This window comes from Micromys minutus, assembly GCF_963924665.1.
Source record: "Micromys minutus genome assembly, chromosome: 15".
In the NCBI taxonomy this organism is placed as follows: domain Eukaryota; kingdom Metazoa; phylum Chordata; class Mammalia; order Rodentia; family Muridae; genus Micromys; species Micromys minutus.
In genome coordinates, this window is record NC_137984.1 from 56196144 (window position 1) to 56222614 (window position 26471).

The window sequence follows — 26471 nt, forward strand, 5'->3', positions numbered from 1 at the left end:
TAGATTCTAATAGCATGGAGGTTAGGCAGTTGCCCAGCTATTGTGCTGCTTATAAGGGAGTGTGTGTGTATGTGTGTGTGTGTGTGTGTGTGTGTGAGAGAGAGAGAGAGAGAGAGAGAGAGGTGTGTGTGTGTGTGTGTGTGTGTGTGTGTGTGTGTGTGTGTGTCTTTCATTCCGGAACATAATCCATTGAGGCAGGTACTAACCCCGCCTTGGGATTTATTAAAATATTCATACTACAGGGATTGGTGGGATTTCAAGTCCAGAGCTCGGACTTTTTACTCTGTTTGATGTGGGCTGGGTCCACATCAGCCATTAGGGAAGTTAGATGTGAGGAGAGGCACGGCCACTTGTGTACTCAAGGAGCTTACATATGTTTCTTAAAAGACCCTTAACAAAACAATAAAGGCCCTAGGACACTTCTTCACTCTATTTCTTTTATTAGACCTGTAATAGTTTCCATTATATTTTGCTGTATGCTACAATTATGACAGAGGGCAAGTAGTTTTAGAGAGAGTGAAGAAAGGTAGGAAGGTTGCTTTAATTTTTCCCAAGCCTGACTTGCGGGGAAATTCATGCATCTTTCCATCTTAATGAACAGCCGCCGGATCTTTATTAAGCTGGCCAACAGCAGAAGGTCGTCTTCACTCAGGAACCTCAGGGCTGGAACCTCCTCTAGATCATGGAACTTGTTAGCAAAAAGAGAAGGGCAGGTGAGTGCCCATGGGCGGAAGTGGGCTGGTGGGCGGGGCCTGAGCACTGATCTGAAGTGGGGCAGTGGGGCAGTGGGACCATTTTACTCCTAACGAGGAAAGAAGTTGTCATGCTTTGGAGACTTGAGAGAGAAAATGGCATTTAGACACTTTCAAAGCTTAAAATTTATTCACGAAATTTAGCCAGTGTCTCTTGAACCCCCCCCCCCCAGTCTCTTCTCTAGAAAGTGTGGCAGAGAACAGAGGGGCAGAGGTCTCCTAGAGAAGACAGCATGGGAACAGTCAACACTCCTTCTGTGTGTTGACCTTCAGGACCTCATTCCCAATCGCCTCCTCTGCCCTGCCTGCTTCCCTCCTTCCTCCCACTTCCTTTATCACCTGCCCCTAGCCTGCAGCTTCAGGGCCACCAAGGAGGGCACTTGTCCTTAGTGGGGCAGGCTAGAGAGCAGCTTTGGCAAGCAGATAGGGATGCAGAACACTGAGTTCTCACCCTACCCTCCAAAGAAAGAGCAACTGTGAAAACAACGGGAAACAAACTCCATAGTATTGGGTTCTTTTTTTGCATCAAAAATGCCTTTTCCTTATTAAAATTCATTTCCAACAGACAAGGAGAGAAGCATTGGGGGAGAGTGTGTGTGAAGGTGCCCAAGAGAGGACATTTTTGTGTTTCAGAGAACATACTGGAATGTACCACAAAGAGGCTATACATTACTGTATGAGCTGGCTTTAGCTGATCCACACAGTACATTTCTAACCAAGATAGAAATATATTACAAGCTAAACCCAGGTAGATGGGCGATTGACTAACAGAGCCTAGAATCAGCTGAGCATACTTGAGGTCTATGGTCCTACGACAGTCTGTCTGTGCTGACATGTTTCCACATGAAATGCAGGAATGCAGAGGAATTCCCAAGAAGAAGGCACTTGGAAGTTTTGGAGCAGCCTCCTCCTTTAAAAGCAGATGAAGTGAATGAAGCTTCACAGCGTTTAAGAAGTATGCCCCAAGCAATTCTGCACATGGAAACACACCAGCTCCTGTGAGTTTCTCTCTGCACTGGTGCATAGTCAGTGCTGGGTACTATGCTTAGTACTTCACATTTCCACAGACTCCTCACAGCAACCAAAAGACCGGAGTCATTACTTTATAGACAAGAGACTGAAGTTAAATAAAGTTCACTCACAGAGCCAAGGGCAGAGCTGAGATTTGAAACCACAGACTGTAACTTGATGTCTGTGTTCTTCACCACTACATTATGGCCATCATGACATGTGCTCAGTGTCAGCGGAAAAGGCAACCATGATGTCATGAGAGGCAGCCTGGCTCAGCCAGTGTAGGGCAGGGCCAAGAACATGGGAAGCTCGGAGCTGGTTGGGGACCTAGGCAGTCTAGCAGTGTCTCCAAAGAATCAGAGCTTGTGTTTCCAAGCTCCCACATTAGAACCCAGGTTTCCTGGCTCACCTTAGAGCTTTCTGCCATAGCAGGGAGAAAACAGAAACCTCACATCAACCTTAAAAAAGGACTGCCAAGGTTGCCAAATGCACTCACACAATGATCACTCAAAGATGCCCTATGGACTTAAATCCGAACCAAAAGGAATTTTAAGAGAGAAAAAAATGTAAAGTTGCTTCAATTACATGGGAAACTTTGATTTCAATTCCCAAAATTCCCAATATTCTAGGTAGATAGATTTTTTCATAAATATATTTGACAAGTAATAACATTAACAAAATTAAAATGATTTAATCTTTTTTTCAGGCAGGGTTTCTCTGTATAATAGCTCTGGCTGTCCTGGAACTGACTCACTTTGTAGACCAGGCTGTCCTGGAACTCTCAGAGATCTACCTGCCTCCACCTCCCAAGTACTGGGATTAAAGGCGTGAGCCACCATGCCCAGATTAAACTATTTCTTTAAATGCACATACCACTACTTTGGTTCCAAGGCTGAATGTTGCCTGTTGGCCCATAGCTAGAAAATTAATGAGGACCTTGTCTTGTTCTAGAATTCGAATTCCAATGTAACGGTTCAAAGCCAGAAGGACAGGTTTAAAGGAGACAAAGGATGAGGAAGGCATGGTACTTGACCAGTTCCAAGTTCGTATCCTGTTGCCAGCTTGATCTGAGTATTGGCCTCCCAAGATGTTGATGTATACCCTGGAAGGCAACCAGAATGTTCAGTCATAGACATGGGTGTGCTGGTTCACCCCTGCCCTCATAGCATTCAGTGGGCTTTTGGGAGAGGCGTGCCAGACTGAGACCTTGGTTCAAAAAAGCAGAAACGAAAAAGCCCCACCAATAATAGCAGTATAACTCAGGCTGAATTGGCTCTGTTACGTCCTGACCAAGGCATATGAGTGGTGGAACCCTCACATAACTTAGAGGTGATACTACTCACTTTACCTTATTTGAAGCACTGGGTTTAAACTGGAGTATACTGATGAACTACAGTGGGTCCAAACAGACTGGAAGGTGAAGAGGAAGCTCTGCAAGTTTTATCTGGGAAAAGAAAGGATGCAGAGCTCTTCCTGACAGAGGAGGGATCAATAGTCAGGTCAGGGCTGGAGAGATGGCTTAGTGGTTAAGAGTACTGACTGCTCTTTCTGAGTTCAAATCCCAGCAAGCACATGGTGGCTCACAACCATCTGTGATGGGATCCGATGACCTCTTCTGGTGTAGAAGACAGTGACAGTGAACTCATATACATAAAATAAATTTTTTTAAAAAGATTGTTAGATTTTCAGAAGGCCAAAATGTAGGACTGTGGATGTAAATTTGGGAGATGCCCAGTTAGTTTTTAAGAGCTGACCAGATACAAATTAAGTACCCCCCTTTCATGCTTCTTTTGGGGGGCCATGAGAGGGTGCTGTGAGTTCAGTGTATGAGCTGGGGCATACAAGCAGCCATTGAGGAGGAGGCTTTGGAGGCTGGGTGTGGAAAGTAGGGGCTCAGGAGTACTTTTGAGTTCACAGTAATGGAACACAGTTCTAGAGCAGAGCAAAGATGTGACTTAAATCAAGTGGGTCTCTCCAGTCACGTGGCATTGCCAGCACCCCACAGCTGCTACAGTACAAATAGTCATGCTTGTGCTGAGGTTCTGTGGTACGAATCACCATGCTGTTCTCCTGGGCAATCTCCTTCTCACCCTTCCTCACTTCATCAGAGCCAACCATGCCTACCATGAGGAGAGCTCTGTGTTCTCAGAAGGGTGGTTTACTTTGGCTAAATGGTTAATTGCCTTTTAAACTCTGGGAAATGCTCATGAAGGTCCCCCAAGAGTTTCTTGTTTCTCCAGCACTGACTGACTACTACTGATAGCAAAGGGAGTGAGAAAACCGAGAAGGTATCTTACTGGATTCAGAAATCACCCTCAGGAATGATTTCACTGCCTTTCAAGTAACAAAAATATTCGACCATACTGATCTGAATCAGCTTTTTAATTATTCTTGGAGTTTGTATCATAGATGTAGCTGTGTAAGGGTAAAGATTGAGGATACGCCTTCAGGGAACTTCAGTGCACAGGAAACACAGATGTGCTGCAGAGAAAGGGGGCTTGGAGGATGCCAGGACTAGTCAGAATACTCAAGAGTTCAGCTCATGGGGCACATGAAACTAAGAAGGATGGCCTTAGAAGGGGGAACAAAATACTCACAGAAGGAAATATGGAGACAAAGTGTGGGGCAGAGACTGAAGAAAAGACCATCCAGAGACTGCCCACACTTGGGGACCCATCCCATACATAGTCACCAAACCCAGACAATATTGTGGATGCCATGAAGTGCATGCTGACAGATGACTGATATCGCTGTCTCCTGAGAGGCACTGCCAGAGCCTGATAAATACAGAGGCAGATGCTCACAGCCAGCCATTAGACTGAGCATGGGGTCCCCAAAGGAGGAGTTAGAGAAAGGACTGAGGGAGCTGAAGGGGTTTGCAACATCATAGAAAGAACAACATTATCAACCAACCAGACCCCCCAGAGCTCCCAGGGACTAAACCACCAACCAAAGAGTACACATGGAGGGACCCATGGCTCCAGCCACATATGCAGCAGAGGTTGGCCTTACGGGCCATCAGTGGGAGGAGAGACCTTTGGTCCTATAAAGGCTCGATGCCCCAGTGGAGGGGAATGCCGGGGCAGGGAGGTGGGAAGCAATGGGTGAGTAGGGGAGCACCCACCCTTTTAGAGGCAGGGGAAGAACCATGGGATAGAGGGATTCTGGAGGGGAATTCGGGGGGGGGGGAAGGATAACATTTGAAATGTAAATAAAGGAAATAACCCCCCATCTCTGAAATCAGCTGGCCTCCATAGCTTGTTGAATTAGTACAGGTTACAATTACAACATTCCACTCAGTGAAATACAGACTTACTTCTTAATCCTGAAGGACAAGTAGAAATTTACTATTATACACTGTGTTGACGGATTGATTGTTACACTGTGGACTAGAAATAGAGACTTAACTGTCCCAGTTTGGTGAGCAGTGACACGGTTCAAGCTTGCCGATTACTGGCAGTTTTATGAGTGAGACTGTACCTACATGTGATTTGAAAAGCCAACCATGGTGGCTTATACCTGTAATCTAGCACTTCAAAAGATGAGGGTCACAAATTTGAGCCCAGTCTGCCCTGTATGTACCTTTCTGAAAGGCTTAGATTGTATCTGAAGTTGGAACCCAGAGTTTTCTTTCAGATTAAATAATATAAAGTCATAGAGAGTGGGACCTGGAGCTAGAAGTCCCACACAGCTCTCTGCTTACCGATGACAGCCACCTCTGCCTTGAGCTCAAGTGACCGCTGCTGCCACGGGACACCGGGCCAGCCTGAACCGGGCCAGCCTGAACCGGGCCAGCCTGAACCGGGCCAGCCTGAACTGGGCCAGCAAGGGGCTTTGGCGCAGGGTACAGGAAGTTTGGGATAGAAAATTTCTTCCCAATCTGCAGTGTTGTCATCTCTTAGAACAGAAGCTCTCGGGTAGTGGAATGATTCTTATGAGTGTTTACTCTTGAGCAAAAACCCCATACACACACACACACACACACACACACACACACACACACACACACACACACACACAATTTTTGAAATGGTTCAGAGTCTGACAACTGGTATTTCCTAGTGGCTTGGCCTCAGGGCTTGTGAAGACCTTGTCTACATATTTGGTGGTGGTCCTGCTTCTGCCTGGAGCTTACATGACCTGTGGTCACATCTCCCTGCAGAGGAGGAACTTGGGGCATGGCCGACACCCAAAGGGGCAGTATGGTGCTTATGGCGATGCAAAGATTCCTGATTTTGGGGAGACTAGGAAGCTTCCTGCTGTCTCACTTATTGTTCCCGGGGTTCAACTTGTCTCGACCAAGAATCAGGGTTTCCTTAATGGCCTAAGTCCCACAATAGAGTGCATCTGTTGGTAAATTAAAAGGAATCAGGATCTTTCTATAGAGATTTAGATCTTTCTCATTATGTGTGTATGCATGAAGCACATGTGGTGGGGGTTGCCTGTGAACCATGACATGCACGTGTGGAGGTCAGAGGATGGCTTTATCTAGGCAGTTCTCTCTACCTTCATCTGCGGATTCTGGGGCTAGAATCTGTGTTGTGTTGCCAGACATTCATGGAAAATGCCTTCACAGGCTTTCTGGCTCCAAGGATTTTCCTTTGTGTATTACTGTCTCACACAGTGACAGGAAGATTTCTACTTAGGAATGTACCTCAAGAGTAAGCGACAGTGTAGTGTGTCTCTGAGTTATATTATGTTCTAAAGACCATTAACTTAAATAAGTCTTTCTAAAGCCTTTCTTATTGTAGAAGAGGGAAAAAAATACAATTAAAGACAGTAAAAAAAATCATCAGAAATACCAAAACAGCAGCAAGGACCCGAGAAACGCACCAGACATTTCCACTGGGGTGGTAGCAGGAGCTTTTGCCGGAGGAATCAAACAGTGCCAGGATAGCAGGGCTGGTGGGCGTGTCTTCTTGGATTATACAAATAAAACCATCTGTCTTGTTGGGCACTCGGATCATGGCTAGGTTTCCAGATGGATAGCTGAGATCAGATAAGGTCTCCGAGGAAGCTAGTGGTCCTGGACTATTCGTGGAATAAAGTTAATTCATGAGGAGCTCTTGGAAATCATGAATCCTGACCTCAAAGACCTTCCAGAGGAAAGGCCTCTATTGCTTTTACTACAAAAGACTTGTATGCTTTTATATGAATCGAAATGTACTTATGAAATACAGAATTTCCCAACAGATTTTAAGAAATAGAACTTAGAAATATGGAAGAGGTTTCTGTGTCATGATAAAATTAAATTCATCTCCAGAATGTAAGGTTCAACATCTAATATACCACATTAATAGAATAAAAAGCAATAAAAGCATGATCATCTCAATAGGTATTTGTGTGTGTGTGGGGGGGAAGTACCTTTATCTACCCACTTGTTTGCCCCTTCTAGTCAATTATATATGAACGTTTTAACCTTGAAAAGTTTAGGGAAAAAAATTGATTGGAAGGGGAGTGTATACTAAAGTCCTTAGGACCACAAAATGAAATTTTAGAACCAATAAAGAAGTTCAGGCAGACTGTAACTGCAGGCTGCAAGACCAACATACCAAGTCAACTGGCTTTTTATAGGGGGAACATTTTGAAAATGACATTAAGAAAAATGTCCCATACATGGCAGCATCAAAAGCAAAGCACCCTGTGTCGGTGTTAATCGGGTCCATACGCACAGAGCGCTCAGAGGTGAGGTTAAACCAAGACTGAATTCCAGTCCTTTTGAAAATCAGCCACAGCCTCTAAGAGAGTTATAAGCCACATGAAATAATGAGTAATAAACGTTGGGCAAACTATTTAATGAAAACAGAATCCCCCATTCTCTCTCTCGGAGTAGGGTACAGCCTTGTCATTTGTGAGCATGGACTTTATTTTTCTGGCTTATTGTTGTGTTTGAGTAACATTTGGGACATGGACTAAAAAGGACTCTGTTCCATAAGGAGACACTCAGTGAAAAAGGTTGCTTTTTTAAAAAAATTGTTTTTTCCTCATTTTCTAGAGATACTGGATGCTTTTATGCCCAAACTCCATGGCCTGGCTATCTAAATGTCCTATGGTGAAGTGCTAGTGACTTTTTGTTTGTGGGCGTGAGGGGCCAAAATATACCAGAGCTGGAAAATGTCCGAATTTCTTACCTAGAATGTCTCCTCCCAAATATTTAATTCAAGGAAGTAAGTTTTAAGTCTGTAACAGGGAATGCAGAGGGCTGTCCCCTGATTGCTGGAACAGGCTCACAGCACTGTGTAGTAAACAAGTTCTGTATCTCAGTGTCTGTTGCCTTTTAAATACTTTCAACATTACATGAAAGAACAAGTTGTAAAATTAAATATATGCTCCAGTTGATTTCAAAGAACTACACATGCAAGCTTGAAGACTGGAAAGGCAGTGCAAGGGAAGATACATTTAACAATGTTACCAGCTCTTCACTGGGTGACAGAATTCTGAGGGTATGTATTTTTCTGTATTTCCCTCCTCGTCCCTCTGGTTTCTCTTCCTTCCTTCCTTCCTTCCTTCCTTCCTTCCTTCCTTCCTTCCTTCCTTCCTTCCTTCCTTCTTCCCTCCCTTCTTCCTTCCCTCTCTTCCTTCCTTCCCCTCTCCCTTCCTTCTTCCTTCCCTCTCTCGCTCTTCCCTCTCCTTTCCTCCCTCCCTCCCTCCCTCCCTCCCTCCCTCCCTTCATTCCCTTCCTTCTCTGATGGGATTGACATCTAAGGCCCCTCCATGTGCGAAACACTCTACCAAAGGCCTCCTCCTTAGCTCTTTTCTTAATCTTCTTCTTCACATTTTGAGATAGGTTCACTCTAAGTTGGCCAGGCAAGCCATGGGCTTGCTCTCTCCCTGCTTCAGCCTTCCCCACCTCAGCCTCTCAGGTAGCTGATGCTGGCCCATGCCATCAGAGCCTGCCTGGTTTTCTTTCTGTGAAGTAGAAAGGATACAATATCTGTGTTGTTCCGTCGGGAAAGGAGGTGAGAAACTTGCTTCCGTCCTTGTAGTGTTTCTCCAGGAGCTGGTTCCTCATGACCTACACAACACAGCAATAATACGCCAGCGCCGGGCTGACGCACTGAGCACGGTGGCACAAACCATTTCTCTACTTAAAGTGCCTGACCTCGCCTCAGCAGCATGGGCCGGTCAGCAGGGACCACTTATAGTATCACGTAATAAGTCCTTTGTCATTTTCATTACTCACCTATTCACAATTTTTACTTTTTGTTTCATGGTTATTACTATGAAGAAAAGGGAGAGAAAAAGCCAGTCACATCCACAACGGTCACATTCCTATCTTGATTGAGGGTTTACACATCTGTGGAAGCACTTAGCTGTGAAAATGCAAGTGTTATCTCATAAACCCGACCTACTGTGTTCATTTGTTCGGGTTTTTGTCTGTTTGTTTGCTTGCTTGTTCCTTGTCTTTCTGTGCTGAGGATTGAACCTAGGACCCTGCACATAGTAGGCAAGCACTTTCCACAGAACCACATCCCCAACAGTGAGCCTGCCTGTAGAACAAACAAATAATAATTTAGGGTAACACACAGCAGCTGGTTGCTTTGTTCATTTGTGTATAACTGTAGTAGGTATGAGACACTGAGGACAGACAGACAGGGGCATGACTCTGTTGTGGCTCCAAGACCAACCACTTTTATGTGGGAATTCAGGGTGGAAATGAACTTGTATCTGATAATATTTAAAATAAACAGACCATGTGGTTTAATTCTTTGCACGCCTGATCTTGATTTATACTGAAATGGACACAGATTTCCTAGGGTGAGATGAACTAAGGTTTTGGATAAGCATGGTCAGTTATTTGCAAACCTACTGTTCATCTGGAAATGATGCTCTGTCCCTTCGCCACTGAAGCTACCAAACAGGGACTTTTTCCAGAGAAGCACTACGGTGCACTTGAATATTTTGTTTATAGTTTTGTTTGCTGTATGTAGGTATTTGATCTCCTTAAATTTTGTTTCTACATATGATGTAATGGTACTCGGTAGTCTTTTCAATTATATTAGTAGGACATATGGCAGCCCAGTCAAGGCCCAGGACTACACATTAAAGAGGCTTTCTTCCATCACTACTGTGCAAGAACACAGCAGCCGTCAGTCAGGGGCACATGCTTGCTCAAGTCTGAGTACAGACTGTCCTGTGGCCCTGATTCTTTCCCCCCCAGTTTAATCCCTCCCTGGATTAATACCACATTGTGTGGAGGACTACATCTCCCTTTGTTTCCCTCCACACTGTCTGAGAAACGATGGGTTCTTTATATGTCTACATAAAATTGAAAAGCAACTTATGATGACTTCCCTCAACATACATAAAATACACTCTTCTCAGAACCGTGTGGAGATTGCACTGGATCATTGAAGGGGAGAACGTCTCCTTTAACTCCAGAACACAGAGGTCCACTACAAACATAAACACGTCGAATGCTAGCACAGTTTTGAGAAAGTAGTTAAAGCTTTTAATTATCTAAGAATTTAAGATGGTCTTTAATGTGTATCTGTCAAATTTTAAGGCCAAAAGGCCTTACCTAAGAACAGTAATACGATGTAAAGTGTAGAAGCAATTGCAATCTCAAGTCCGAACCAATTCTTTTTGAGAGACAGCTCATTGGCTGTCCATGAGGCTCCACAAGAACTACTACGTGTTTTAATCAAAACTGATCTTTTCTTTTAAAGATCACAAACAACAAACTGTACGAGAATTACCTTCCCACATGTTTTCCAGGAATCACAGCAAGTGATGGAGACATTAGTGATCTGGAAATCAACCACATCTTCAGTACTCACAGTCTGTGGTACATCTGCAGAAAGCTGGTAAGAAATTGTCTTCAGGTGCCTTGAATCTATTGAGAGAAGAACAACAAGAAGGTATATTTGTGCTTTGAATTAAAAAATTTTTATAATAAAATAAAAAATTTAAACCCTTGTTGCAAATGCATTGATTTATCAAACTTTTGTTTTAAAGGAAGAAAAATAAGGACCTTTATTAAATTAAAATTAGAAAGGAATTTCTTTGGTTAAAAATGATTGAAATTTTCTATTAAATAAAAAAGAAGCATTCTAAGAGATTTTTCATTATGTGGAATTCCTAGGTTCCTCTTTTCTTCCTCCCTCCCTCCCTCTTTCCTTTCTTCTTTCCCCACCCCTCTATCTGTCCCCCTCTTTTCTTCTTTCTTTTCTTTTCCTTTCTTTTCTTTCTTTTTTTAGACAGTGTCTCAGCTATATAGCCCCAACTGGCTGTGGACTCTATGTGGACCAAGCTGGTCTCAAAAACCCAGAGCCCTGCCAGGCTGGAATTTAGATGTGTGAGCAGCCATGCCTGTGGATTTTAGTTTTTGTACAAATGAGTGAATTTCAAGGAGCTCCCTATAATATTACCATTTAGTTACAAGAATACAAACTGGACTGACTACCTTAAGTATCTTTTCTATAACAGAAGAAACTTGACACTGACTGGAAAACTAAGTTATTTCTTCCAAATTAGATGATCCATGAGGAGGCCATCAAATATATAAAGCTAGAATTTCCGATGCTAAATTCAATTCTCCTTCAAATGCCCCACCTCTGACCTACACTGACAGGCCCTGGTGAGTACAGGAAGGAAGTATTCAGGTGTCTTTGGACAGATTTTCTACATACACGTTTGAGAACAGAGTGTAATGAATGGATGCTCTCTAACACAAAAGACACTAACTTCGTAGTTCTCAGCCCCGATCTAGGAGGCATTCTTAGATGCTGCTAATTTATTTAAACTAACAATAATGAGACAGAAACCAAAAACTCTAAAAGCCAGAGAGCTTGAACCCCAGATCTCTTGACCCATTTTTCCAGATACAGGCTTTATGATAACTTACAAATGAACATCATTCAGAATTATTTTAAAATATGCCAATCTGATGCCTTGGCCCAGCATATGAGCTTTCTGATGATGTAGGGCATCCACGACAAAAGTCTTACCATCATCATTTCCCAAGGGGCTCAGATCATTTGATATTACTGGAAAATGTCTGGCCATCTGACGCTCTTGTTTTCTACAAAATCAAACAACCAAGCAGAGATTTGAGTTGCCGTTCAAAGTGGAAACAGTGTCCGACACATTTCACCTGCTCATGTACTATCCTTTGTTATTTTAATCTTTTATTACTTATGAATCCAGTTTACATAGTCAGAGCCTGCAAGTGGTCCTACAGGCAGATTTCTGCAGCATAAGAATTCTGAATTACTCTGATAATTTATGTTTGACAATTTCTCCTTTAAGTCAGTGAGCTTGTGAGGTTTTGTCTCCAATATCATCATAATCATTAGTATTACTGTTATTATTTAGTCTCTCTCTCTCTCTCTCCCTCTCCCCCCCCCCCCTCTCTCTCTCTCTCTCTGTGTGTGTGTGTGTGTGTGTGTGGTGAAAGGGACTTAATTGGGGCCCTTGTATACCCAAAGGTGGTAGTCTACTACTGAGCTGTATCCCTGGCTTTTATGGGAACTTTTGAATCTCATAACACCAACCAGCAACTAAAACAAGCTTTGCTTTAGCCCATTTCTATTTTTTTTAATAAGGAACTATTCTTATTGTATATTTTGAGAAACCAAGGTTCATTTTATGAGACACTCTCCAGTCAGTGTATCCTGTCTGGCTCAGCAGCAGGGCCTGAGTTACCTCTGTATCGCCTTTTCCTTTGCCTTGACTCTGTCGACATCACTGCCATGCGCTGCATGAGGCAAAATACTGATTAATTCCACTTCAGGGGTGTTGGTTAGCATTTCCTCATTGATATAATCAAGGAGATTTTGAAACTGAAGACAACAGCTCCTCTGAAAAACAAAGAAGCTATGATTTTGTCACAGATAGAGGCTGTAATGCTTTGGTGAGATGAAGTTCACACAGCACACAATCCACATGCCTCAAAGATTCTTTTCAGCTGTTTCTTCAGTACTTGAGAGCACTGGTCACCAGTCAGTTCAGATGAAACCCACAAACAGTGGACCCCCTGCCTTAGAGCTGCCACAAATCACAAATCTGCTTCTTTCTTTGTTTTTGAATCAGCAGCTCATTTATCCAAGTCTACTCTCTGTGTAGCCCATGATGGCCTTGAGCTTATGATGTTTTGGTCTCCTCCTTCCAAGCAGTGAGCATACAGCCTGTTCTACCATGTGAAGAATCATCTTCCTTCCATCTTAGGCTTAAAAGCTATCTTCTAGTAAAGACAAACTAGGTTCATTCCTGCTTATGATTAAACCTGTTTCTATGCCCTGCCTTAACTACAAATGGTTCTGTTACAGTAAATATTAAAAAGCGGAAACCTTTTATCCTGCGCTAGTACCGGCTCCCGTGGAGTCACATGGCACTGCGGGGATGTCTGACTTGGCAGCTTTATGCCACCTCTAAGAACTCATGTGTGGTTCACTCCACCACCCTTCTGCTTCTGATATGGGTGGATACGACCTCCCCAGTGCGTTGTCTTCACTTACTTTCCTCCACCACCTGGTACAAACATGACTCCACATCCATTGACTTATTAAACAGGTTTACATGTTAAATTCTCAAGCCACAAACCCTCTGCACAATAAGCTTACAACCAATGGACAAAGATATAAACTGTCCATCCAGATAAGATAAATTAGAACTATAGAAACCCTTGGAAATAATCATAATAACCTTATCAAGCTAAGAGAGAAAGATTCACAACTGCTTCCATCTCCTCCTCTGTCAATCTCTGCCTCCTCTCCCTCTTGTCTGCTCCTCTCGACTCTTTCCCCACCTACCTCTCCACTGTCCAATCTATGTATTGCCTTAACATTAACCTAAACATCACCCTTTCTGTTTACTTAAAAAAAAACTTTACCCTCAAATGTAAGCTGTGTACAACTATTACCACTTGAAAATATTCTAAATGACTATGTTTTCTCAAAATTAATTAGCTTGGGTAGGCTATAAAACTAAATTAGTCTTCAACTCTATCAAAAGCCTGAGAATGGCCAAATATCTGTAAACATAGGAAGCCTAAGATGGTTTCCAGAGCAGAGACAGGTTATAGAGACAAATCTCCACTAGCAGTCCCGTTAGTAACATGTGACACCAAGTCTTCAGCCTTCTGGCCCAGGATCACTGACAGGTGTTGAAATGCAGAAATCTTGAAGGGCTGATAATTTTGACTTGGCAAATATTATCAGTTGACAGTTCTGCATGTGCCCCTTTTTGGACAGTATTAGTCTGTAGATGAAATCGGCAGTTTCTGCCCAGTGGCTGCCTAGCCACAAAATATACCTCACCTGGAGGTAGAAGTGCTCAGTTTCCTCATCAAATCCACCAAAGGGGACTGTAAGGAACAGATATGTCTCAACAAAAGATAAATAACATTAAATTTGTGGATTTCTGATGTTTTTGAAAACCATCTAACTACAAAAAGCATTTCTGAACTGTTAAGCCTTGACTACTCTTGGCCATTTCTAATTGAAATATCTTATAAACTCCTTTTTAATTCCTCAGAACCATGAGTTTGCTTTCTGGCCCTAAACTCATATTGTTTAATCAACTAAAAACAGTGTATAACAGCAGTTATAGGACTGGGTCTGAGCCTTGCATTCCCAAATGTATTGTATAGGTACAATATCTATATGAAAGCAACAATATTACTCTCAATTTTAAATCAATAAGAAATTATAGCAATAAAAATCTTAAATTTGTATTAAATTCTATACCACTGAAAAAATTATAACTTCAACTTTGTATCAATTAAAGGATTTCTACCAATACTTTAGCTTAGTTACCAAATGAAGATTACGGCTGTACTTCTGTACTGCTTGTTCCAAGAATGGCAATCATGTCTTTGTATCATAAAGTTAATCAATTTTCAGACACAAAAAAATCAAAATAATCCCCTGCATCCTATCAGCTCTTTTGGGAACCTTTCTCTCTACTAGGTTGTTCAGCCTTGATATGAAGCTATGTGCCTTGTCTTACTGTAACTTGTTATGCCATGTTTAGTTGATGTCCCTGGGAGGCCTGCCTTTTCTGAAGGGATATGGAGGAGGTGTGGATGTAGGGTGGAGGAGAGGTTGAAGATGAGGGACTGAAATGCAGGGGGACTGCCGTAGGGATATAATATATAAAAGAAGAATAAATAATTTTTAAAATCTGTGTTCAACAAACTCTTAGAAATTATGTTGATTGTGGAAGTGTTTTTCCTGAAAAAGTTGTCAAAGTATTTAAAGAAGTGGTGGTCAGCTGGCAAGGACTCGGGTGAATGAACAACACTTCCTAGTTCAACTCATTCATTCTACTTCCTAGTCCAACTCATTCATTCTACTTCCTAGTCCAACTCATTCATTCTACTTCCTAGTCCAATTCATTCATTCTACTTCCTAGTCCAATTTATTTATTCAACTTCCTAGTCCAACTCATTCATTCTACTTACTAGTCCAACTCATTCATTCTACTTCCTAGTCCAACTCATTCATTCTACTTCCTAGTCCAATTCATTTATTCAACTTCCTAGTCCAACTCATTCATTCTACTTCCTAGTTCAACTCATTCATTCTACTTCCTAGTCCAACTCATTCATTCTACTTCCTAGTCCAATTCATTTATTCAACTTCCTAGTCCAACTCATTCATTCTACTTCCTAGTCCAATTTATCTATTCAACTTCCTAGTCCAACTCATTCATTCAACTTCCTAGTCCAACTCATTCATTCAACTTCCTAGTCCAACTCATTCATTCAACTTCCTAGTCCAACTCATTCATTCAACTTCCTAGTCCAACTCTATCAACTTTTGAATAGCAGCAGAAGATTTTTTTTAACATCTCACCAGTTTACTTAGCACACTTCAGGTACAATGATTTCACTAGACTCAAAAACACTAGCAATTAACTTTGTCTAGACCTTTATTTGGTCTGAGTGTACCTTTTAGAAGTGCTTTGGAGAAGAAGTCAAAATATCACTATTTGCAGATGATATGATAGTATACTTAAGTAACCTCAAAATTCCACCAGAGAACTTTGCTGATAAATAATTTCAGCAAAGTGGCTGGATATAAAATTAACTTGAACAAATCAGTAGCCTTCCTCTACTCAAAGGATAAACAGGCTGAGAAAGAAATTTAAGAAACAACACCCTTTACAATAGTCACAATAAATATAAAATACCTTGGAGTGTCCCTAACCAAGAAAGTGAAATATCTGTATGACAAGAACTTCAAGTCTCTGAAGAAGGAAATTGAAGATCTCAGAAGACAAAAAGATCTCCCATGCTCATGGATTAGAAGGATCAACATTGTAAAATGGTCATCTTACCAAAAGCAATCTACAGATTCAATGCAATCCTCATCAAAATTCCAACTCAATTCTTTATAGAGTTAGAAAGAGCAAAAACTATTCTCAACAATAAAAAAACTTCTGGTGGAATCACCATCCCTGACCTTAAGCTGTATTACAGATCAACTGTGATAAAAACTGCATGGTATTAGTACAGAGACAGGCAGTTATACCAATGGAATAGAATCAAAGACTCAGAAATGAACTCATACACCTATGGTCACTTGATCTTTGACAAAGGAGCTAAAAACATTCAATGGAACAAAAAGGACAGCCTCTTCCAAAATGGTGTTGGTTCAACTGGCACTCAGCATGCAGAAGAATGCAAATTGATTCTTTCTTTTCTCCTTGTACAAAGCTCAAGTCCAAGTGGATGAAAGACCTCCACATAAAACCAGATACACTGAAACTAATAGAACAGAAAGTGGGGAAGAGCTTAGAACACATAGGCATGGGGAAATTTTCCTGAACAGAACACCAATGGCTCATGCTCTAAGATTAAGAATTGACAAATGGAAAAAAGAAGAAGAAAGAAGAAGAAGAAGAAGAAGAAGAAGAAGAAGAAGAAGAAGAAGAAGAAGAAGAAGAAGAAGTAGAAAAAGGAATAGACAAATGGGACCTTAAGAAATTGTGAAGTTTCTGTAAGGTCAAGGACACTGTGAAAAGGACAAAATGGCAGCCAACAGACTGGGAAAAGATTTTTATCAATCCCACATCTGCTAGTGGTCTAATATCCAATATATACAAAGAACTCAAGAAGTTAGACTCCAGAGAATCAAACAATCCTATTAAAGATGGGGTACAGAGCTAAAGAATTATCAACTGAGGAATGCTGAATTCCTGAGAAGCACCTAAAGAAATGCTCAACATCTCTAGTCATCAGGGAAACATTATCAACCAAACAAACCCTCCAAAACTCCCATGAACTAAACCACCAAGCTTTGTGCACACATTGAGAGACTTATTGATCCAGTTATGTATGTAGCTGAAGATAGCAGTGTCTGGCATCAATGTGAGAAGAGGCCTTTGGCCCAGGGAGGGCATGTTTTCCCAATGTAGGGGAATGCCAAGGCAATGGGATGAAGAGGGTGATTAGGAGGGAGTGCACCTTTGTGAAGACAAGTGGAAGGGGAGGGGAATTGGAGTGGAGCAGGGGAAAGGGTAACATCTCAAATGTAAATACAGAGTATCTAATTAAAAAAAAAAAGAACAGTTAAAAAAAAGATTCCACTTCACTCCATTGTGGTACATATACACAATGGAGTACTACTCAGCTATTAAAAAAACAATGACTTCATGAAATTTCTAGGCAAATGGATGGCACTTGAAGCTATCATTATGAATGAGGTAACCCAGTCACAAAAGAAAACTCGGTATGTTCTCACTTATAAGTGGATACCAGCTCAAAAATCTCTGAATAACCAAGAAACAATCTAGAGAACCTATGAAGCTCAAACAGAAGAAAGGCCAGAAAGTGGATGCCTCAGTCCTTAGAAGGAAGAACAAAACACTCATGGGAGGAAATAAAGGGACAAATAGAAGAGCAGGGATTGGAGAAAAGATCATCCAGAGGCTGCTTCATCTGGGGATACACCCCATATACACCCACTAAACCCAAGCACTATTGCTGATGCCAAGTAGTGCTTACTGGCAAGAACCTGATAAGGATGCCTCCTTAGAGTCTCTGCCAGAGCCATACTGATCCAGAAGAGGATGCTTGCAGCTAACCATCAGACTGAACACAAGCACCCCAATGAAGGAGCTAGAGAAAGGACTGAAGGAGCTGAAAGGGTCTGCATCCCCATGGGATGAACAAATAATCAACTAACCAATCCCACCACAGTTCCCAGGGACTAAAACACCAAGCAGTGAGTTCGTATGAAAAGACCCATGACTCCAGGTGCATATGCAGCAAAGGATAGCATTTTTTGGCATCAATGGGAGGAGGGGCCTTTGGTCCAGTGAAGGTTCCTTTTCCTAGTTTAGGGGAGCGTCAAGGTGCTGAGGTGGGAGAGGGAGGTTGGAAGAGGGAGCACCTTCATGAAGGCAAAGAGGGGGAGGGGGATGGGATTGGGGAAGGGAATAACATCTGAAATGTAAATACAGAGAATATCCAAAAAAAAAAAAAAAAAAAAAAGGAAAAAAAAGGAAAAAAACAAAAGAAAGAAAGGAAGGAAGGAAGAAAATTAATGGTGGAGGAAAAGAAGGGCTTTGGAGCCTTTTCTTGGTCTAGTCACAAAGCTGGGAGTCACTGGTTGTCCGTGATGCATTCCACTTTTATTCACTTCTCACCATCTAATTGAGAAATGGTTTGTTGAAGTTACATAGAATGAGAGTTCCCAGTTTAAAATGGGATTCCTCTCTCTCTCTCTCTCTCTCTCTCTCTCTCTCTCCCTCTCTCTCTCTCTCTCTCTCTCTCTCTCTCTCTCTCTCTCTCTCTCTCTCCTTCTTTCCCTCTTTCCCTTCCTCCCTCCCTCTTTCCCTTCCCCTCCTTTTCTTCCTTCCTCCCTTTCCTCCTCTTCCTCTTTCATTTTCTCATAGGGCATCCACTTATCAAGTTTTTTTCACCTTTCCAATTTATTTCAAATGAGGAATGAAATAATGACTTTCGGATGATTTTGTGTTGATTTTTTTTTTTTTTTTTTTTTTGTCAGCTTCTCTTGTAGCCATAAGATGTTAAGCCTTGAGGATTGCCCTTAAATGGTCACTCAACTTCTGACTTCCCACGATATTCAAGGTTCTCTTCTCCTTGTGCTCTTGAAGGACCACAGGACTGAACATTTGCAGTTCTTCTATTTTTCCTCTCCCTATCCACACCTCCATCCCAGGGCCTTAAGTATACCAAGCTGGCCTCAAACTCCAACCTTCCTTTCTACCTCTTATTATAAGTCTTTTAAATTGTAGCTTCCTAGTGGATGTGATGTGGCTGTGATTGGGATTTCCTTGACAGCTAATACCTAACCCTTAAGAATGATGATGCAAGAGAAAGAATAAGGAGAAAGTACTACATGTGTTAAAAAAAAAAACACGCGTTCCTCAGTCAGATTTTATTTAGAAATAACTTACATATGTTTTTGGTTTGCTTGGAGCATCATCAGAGGAAGTGTCCATATTAAAAAACAGCGCCTGTAGATCACTTCCACAAAATTCACATGTGGGTTCCAGCTCTTGTTCATCCTTCAGAGAAACAGAGAGAGTGAAGAACTGTCCTAAGGCCCAGCAAGCTTAGGGGTAATAGGAATGAGGTTGGGGCCACAAAGGCAATGGGGTATGTGCCAATTTATTTGAGAGCAATGGTCACAGAAATACTTGATGGAGAACTTTTAAGGGTCTGAGATTTTGTAGCTGAAGGGACCAAGCTAGCAAGATCTGCATGGTCTAACCTGTGACATCATTTCCATTAAGTGTTAGAAGGGAATAAGGATCCTTGCTGCTCTCTGGCATAGTTCAGCAGAGCAAGGTCAAATGCTTTGGCTCTCTGCCTATGGGAGAAGAAAGCTACAGAAAGGATGACCTCAGAGGCTCTGGAATAAACAGAAGTTCATACTATGTAACCTGTAAATGCTAGGAAGAAGAAGCCTTCCCATCACTGTATACACGTTTGCTTCTTTCTTTGTCTCTGTGACCGAATTCCTGACAGAATCAACTTTAATGGAGAAGAGTTTCTTCTGACTTGTGACTTAAGGATACAGTCTATCATGGCAGTAAAGAAATGGCAGGGGTAGTATCTTGTGGCTTTGCTAACAAGACTATGAAGTGGCTGGTTACATTGTCACAGCAGTCAGGAAGCAGAGAGCAAGGGCCTGAATGGGACAGTCTATATGACCCATAACACCCACTCCTAGGGACCCATTTCCTCCAGCAAGACTCCACAGTCTTCTTAAACAGCTTCCTTACCCGGGGACCAGGTAGCTAAACACAAGAGCCAGTGAGAGGCTCATTCGCGTTATTCACCATGTATAATCACTAACTTTCTACAGTAAGCCAGAGTCTTTCCCTCCTGGGGTACCTGTGCTTGGAGTTCTGAACTCTATAGGGCAATTCAGGAGGAGAGGAAGCAGATGAAGGAAAATAAGCAAAACAGAAGTCATGACGGATCCGGTAACTGTGAGATTACTACACTAAGGCCTTGTTGGCATTTGTTACAGCTACAATTTCAGAGGATTCTGGGCAGGTGAGTAGCTGAGTCTCAGAAAAATACTTTAGAAAAAGCTTCAGTTGTGCCCTTTGGGGCATGAGCAGCACCAGAACACCTGTATTTCCCATGAACACTATCCTGGTAGACAGGGCTTCCAGATCTAAAGGTGACCGAGTTAGCTAATGTAGATAGGATTCCAGTAACGACAAATATAGAATGTTAAAACCACCCCACAACAAGCTTACTGCACCAGAATGCTCAGTGGGCAGAGCCTAGCAGTGCAGAGATGGTGAGAAATGAAACGGCAGCGACTAGGACATCGTGACCACTTCTATACAAGAGACCTGGTCGTGCCTTCTTTGGCTCATGAGTGTTTTTGTTCCTGTATCTGACAATGAAACAAAAATGGAGGTTTTTTGAAAGACCATGAGTGCCACTGGACTCTTATTGTGAAGGGGGTATAAAGAAAGGGCTAGATAGGCCAGCTGCTACCATTTCTGAACTCAAGAAATGTTGTTAATGCTACTGGAGCCAGAGGAGTTGTCCAAGTCGGGACATCACCCTGGAGAAGAGTCCACACAGCATTTCTTAGGGTCAAGCCCATCTCTGGGAGTCAGAGAAAGAGTATAACCCACCAGCTCAAAAGAACTGTCTAGCTATAAGCCCTTCTGGCATATAGGAAGGGGAATGCTTTGCTCAGGTAAAAACATTCCAGTCCAAAGAGTCTGTAAAGTGGCTACCAGGTTTCCAAACCAGAGTAAAGAGCTCATCAAGTAGTTGGTATTACATTACAGAGTGTTTAAAGCATTGGCCTTTGTTAGTATCACACAGTGCATAACAGTATCCCCAGAGTCTGCTCAGTCCTGCACATGCGCTGTGACACTAGGCAAAACTCTTTACTTACTCTTCCTATGCACAAGACATCACCTAGCACATCTCAGAAGACGTCATCAAGGGATCTGGATGTGGGTGTGTGCATTCTCTTCAGCTGGTCGTATCCTATCCCAGATTGGCAACTGCCATGCTTCCAGCCACTCCTTTACCACTGGCCTATGGCATTACTAAGGAAACCTTTATCTAGCTTATCAAATACTGGCATTAACTGGTTCCTTAATATCATTAAATATGGCACCTGTAGGTTTAGCTGTATCCTCAGGCTTTGGGACCACTACTGTTGGTTGAATTGTGTCTTTCCAGAAGATACACTGACCGTTTAACCTCTGGTACCTGGGAATGTGAGTTTATTTGGTCTTCATGAAGGTCACCAAGTTAGAATGGGGTTATTGGGATAGGTCTTAATCTAGTATTATTGGTGTGGAGAAGGACCTTTGGACACAGGGACACAACAAGAAGCCAGTGAATACTGAGTCAGAGACTTGCAAGATACAAATGCCAGCTAGGGATGGCTACACAGTGTCCAAACAGCCATAAAGCCAGGAAAATGAAGAGAGTCTCCCCACAGTGGTGACCCTGTTTATACCCTGATACAGACTTGTAGCCTCCTGAATCATAGGGCAGAGGCTCTTCTGTTTTATAGCATTCAGATGGGAGGAGTTAGGAAGCTACCCCATGTGCTATTCTAAGTAAAGGAAGCCTTGCTGATTCTTTTAAAGTAGATTGACATCTATTGTACAAATCACTGCATGGCCCCATATAAAAATAATAGATTTATTAAGTACCTTGAAGCTGACATTCAAGTAGGAGTACTCTTTTCTGTATGACAGAATGGGCGGTGGTCCAATGCTGGGTAATGTCCTTAGAGAAGTTTCAAATAAATTTACAAAGTCTTCGTTAAACTAAATATTAAGGAGAGAGAGAAAACAATTCAAGACTGAATATGTCACTTTCCAAGAACAATGCACTGGTTATCATAACAAATAGGTCTTACCTCCATCTCACATAAAATGCTTAGTTTGGGCTCTTCAGGATTAATCACCCAGTTTCCTGAAGAGAGAGTATGGTTCAGACGAAAATTGCAAACCATTGTGCAGTGTGTTCTATTCTTCTCTATTTTCGAGATTCTCTTCCATCCTAACCTACTAAGACTCAAGCACACACAGGCATGCATGTACACACATGCATGCACACACATGCACACACACACATGCATGTACACACATGCATGCACACACATGCACATGCACACACATGCATGTACACACATGCATGCACACATATGCACATGCACACACATGCATGTACACATATGCACACGAACACATATGCATGTACACACATGCATGCACACACATGCACATGCACACACATGCATGTACACACATGCATGCACACATATGCACACACACATGCATATACACACATGCATGCACACACATGCACACACATGCATGTACACACATACATGCACACACATGCACACACACACACACACGCTCGGGCTCGTTCTCAGCACTGTACAAGTCAGGGTTGTTCCTTACTGACAGTTTGTCTTCCAGCAAGAAGAAGAGGGAAACAAGCAACCATTTACCTCTTAACTTAGAAGCTGGACTTTCTGGGGGTGCTTCCGTGATCTCAATGGATGGTATTCTTTCTAACAACAACAACAAAGTATGTATGTATTTATCATCAATCTTGAAAAAGGAGAAACAAGGTTGAGTATGAAAAAATTCATAGAGATTAAATGCCTGTGTTTGTTCCATTTTGAATTTCCCTCCTTTTCCTGATGGAGATTGAACAGTAGGACCAGCCACCAGCCTCTGCAGAAATTAAAGCAGCTAGAGAAGAACGATGAATCCAGAGTCAAAGAAGATAGATTCTAAGAATCAATAGCCCTCTCTGTCCCAGAGCAACCAGGGACAACGAGAGTCATTGGAGACAGGATTAGAAGGCGATCTGTCAGGGGAAATGTCTGTTATCTGAAGAAAACATTAAACATATTTTAAGGCATCACGTCGACGGAAGTACTAGTTCACACATAAAAATTAACACACAAAGATTATCATTAAGGCTTCATCTGGGCTTTACTAAAACAACTCACCTTTAGCATCTCATGATCCTATGGCCCACCAAGTAGTGATTTCAGAGAGACAGCCACCCCTGATGTGGAACAGTGGCCATGATGTCTTAGCTATTTGGGATGCTGTAACACGCTAGGAAGTGCCAGAGGCTTGGTATGGCAGGGAGCTTGTTGTTACAGATGTTGTTGCAGATGTTGCCGAGATTAATGAGTTTGCCCAGTATCTCAGTGTTTATGTGTACTGCCCAGTGCGGCACTGGTTCTACAGCTCTTCCACACCAGTCTGCGGGCCAACCCCCCAATAAAATCCCAACAACCAAAGGACTCACTTGTTTGCTTTTTAGCAGAAACTTGTTGAAGCCAACTTTCATCTGTTTGTACTGATATCTGAACTTTTTCATACAAACTTGGGTACATATTTCTGAAATTTAAATAAAAATGTTAGAGTGTAATTATATAGTTGTTAGCAAGACTATTCTATCTAGTATATTTTTAGTTAAATAACATATGTCCATAGAAAGTTCTGATGTTTTCTTTTAAAATATTTTCTCTCATACCCATATTTCCAGTAAAGTTAAACATGATATGTCCGATCAAATAAATTCTTTGGAAAATCTTCCTGAAAGTTCTTGGGTTTGAGGTTCACGAGGAACAGTGAGGAGAACTGGCCTCTGGGTAAGAGTTTTAGTAGGTGTTATGTAATGCCATAGATAGGCAGGAGTGGTGGGGTTCTAAAGAGATTCAGGCCCAGGAGGTTAAGGGGAAAGGGGGGCTCCATAGCATGTAGCTGATGTGGCAAACAGACCACAGTACAGACTGGTTGTCTCTGATTCTCAAGAAGCAGAGAAAGTGGGAAAGATTAGGCCTTTCAGTGACTGTCCATGAAACAGATGTGACCTGTTGCTTCTGGTTGCTTAAGGTGCTTAGTAAACATTCTCTGAAGAAGTGAGGGTGATAGACTCATAGACGGCCACAGGAGAATCCCTGACATTTCTTCATGGCAACCACGAGGGTAGAGAAAGAATGCTGTTGGTGTGCATACTCAGTAGGCCCAGCTCAAACTTAGCACTTTCCAGATCCCAGAGAGGGGTTTCTAACCTTTTCTCCTGTAAGGATTTACTAGCACATCGGTGCATGTGCAAAACTCTCTTGCTCGTGCTAGTGATGTGCATATTTGGACGTTTAGGTAAATTTAAGTTAGTACAAAGTGTTCATTTCCTTTAGTTTAAAATTATAGAGCCTGGACTTTCAGGCCTGGAAGACGTGCTACAGTGGTCAACTGCAGGTTCAGTGAGAGACCATCTCAGATAAGACAAGGTGGAAAGCAATAAACAAAGATACTTCTGGCTTCCACATGCTTATGCAGGCATGACGTCACCAGCACATAAACATGCATATACACACTGTATACACATATGCGAATGCACACAAGAGAAACTATGCAAATCTTTGTTTTGCTTTTTTTTTTTTTTTTAAACAGGGCTTCTCTGTGTACCCTGGCTATCCTGGAACTTGCTCGACGGACCAAGCTGGCCTTGATCTTGGCTGCCTACATTGCCTGAGTGCTAAGAAAAAGACTTTTTGAAAAGTGCTGATGTTATAGCAAACACGTTGTAATTAGGAGACCTCCGTTCCTTCTCTGAGTAGTTTAATCATCTATGATTAATGCAGGGAAGTAAGAATTTAATAACTTCAGTGGTGACAAGTAAATGTTTTCTCATCTCCCTTATTTCTGAGCATTTTAATTAAATAATTGTATTTTCTAAAACGATCAAACATTATTTAAATGTGTCAATTTAGCATTGTTCCCTTTTCTCCAGAATTCAACTGTATCTTCCCCTGTCACTTTGATACTTTGTTTCCTGGCACACTGCTGCTTGAAGTGCTTTTGTTTTTCAGTTCTGAAGCATCTGTGTCCTGAACAGGCAAAGAGCTCCTCTTCAGAGGCCACTTACTCAAGTCTCTGAGGGAATCTTGTTTATCTAACCTTCCTGAGAGACAAGCTGTGGGTAGTACCAATAAAGCAACAGGAGAGGGAAATCTCAAGACATTTGCTGTGTATTTTCCCCATCCCCACCCACAATGCAATAGCTAACAAAAGTGACCACATTCATGCAAGTGTCCTTGCCTTCCTTAGTCTTCCACCAAAGTTTTTGCATAGAATTTTTAGGTGGCAGATTAATGAAAATAGCAACATAATTCACTTTGTAGAGAGCACAGTAGGTAGGAATGAATATTGCTTTCCTTGTAATATTCTGATTACCTTCACAAAAGCTAACCTTAGTATTTCCTTCTCACTGGCAAGGAAATGGAGGCTCAGAGAGATAAAGGGATGTCTTAAAGAGCCAGAAAGGCTTCTGTCTTGGTCCAAAACTTATTTTGTCACTTTCATCTATGTCTTAGTTATTGTTTCATTGCTGTGAAGAAATACCACAGCCAAGGGAACTCTTATAAATAATTTAATTGGGGACCTGTCTGTGGTTTTAGTCCATGATCAACATGGTGGGAAGCTAACAAGCATAGAGCAGTAGATGATAGCTTTATCCTTAGGCAGAAGAGTTAGGAGGTGGGGGGGGGGGGGAGGAGGGGGAAGGGGGAGGGAGGAGGGGATGAAGGGGGAGGGGAAAGGGGGAGGAGGGAAGGAGGAGTTGAGGAAGGGAGGTGAAGGGGGAGGGGGAAGGGGGAGGGGGATAAGGGGATAAAATGGGGACAGGGAAGAAGGGAGGAGGGGATGAAGGGGGGAGGAGGGGAGAGGGAGATTGGGCTTTTGAAACCTTATAGCCCACTCCCCATTTCCTCAACAAGGCCACACCTCCTAATCCTTCTAATCTTTCTCAAATAGCTCCACTCCCTGCTGGCTAAGCACTTAAATATGTGACCCTATGGAACTGTTCTCACTCAAACCACCACAATTTGCCCTTGAAAGCGTCCCATTTCAGTGAGGATAGCAGTAAGGCAAATGAAGATAGAGTTGAACTGATGTTGGCTGCATTTTTAGGGCATTAGTGTGTGTATGTGCATGCACACACACACACAGACCCATATCCACCCCCTCCCCCACACACACTCACCAAATTCAGTAAAGAATACTTTGACATTTGTGTGTGTGTTTAGCTTTTAATCCATTATCTTAGAAAGATTTATGAGCCACAAGAATCTTGCCTGGAAGAGGGAACTTCCCATGGACTTGAAATAACATAGCTGAAAACCACAGCAACATGGCAGTACAGTATACAATCCTCTTTCTTTTCCTTAAACAAGCAAACACCAGACTCTTAAATGTCCAGCC

The 26471-nt window shown here is 42.2% G+C and overlaps 1 protein-coding gene across 1 annotated transcript in view; it reads right to left on the bottom strand.

Moving 5' to 3' along the window:
- Positions 1-424: 424 nt before the first annotated feature.
- ERICH6 (glutamate rich 6) overlaps positions 425-26471 on the bottom strand; it is a gene marked incomplete at both ends in the record, with an annotated part of 30186 nt that continues 4139 nt past the window's right edge. Inside the window, 12 exons of the mRNA XM_080929602.1 lie at positions 425-688; positions 2637-2865; positions 6597-6752; positions 8693-8778; positions 10463-10599; positions 11657-11787; positions 12411-12565; positions 19134-19244; positions 21885-22001; positions 22094-22149; positions 22694-22756; positions 23512-23603. Coding sequence (XP_080785728.1) covers positions 425-688; positions 2637-2865; positions 6597-6752; positions 8693-8778; positions 10463-10599; positions 11657-11787; positions 12411-12565; positions 19134-19244; positions 21885-22001; positions 22094-22149; positions 22694-22756; positions 23512-23603 — 1597 coding nt within the window. The remainder of the gene's footprint in view (positions 689-2636; positions 2866-6596; positions 6753-8692; positions 8779-10462; positions 10600-11656; positions 11788-12410; positions 12566-19133; positions 19245-21884; positions 22002-22093; positions 22150-22693; positions 22757-23511; positions 23604-26471) is intronic.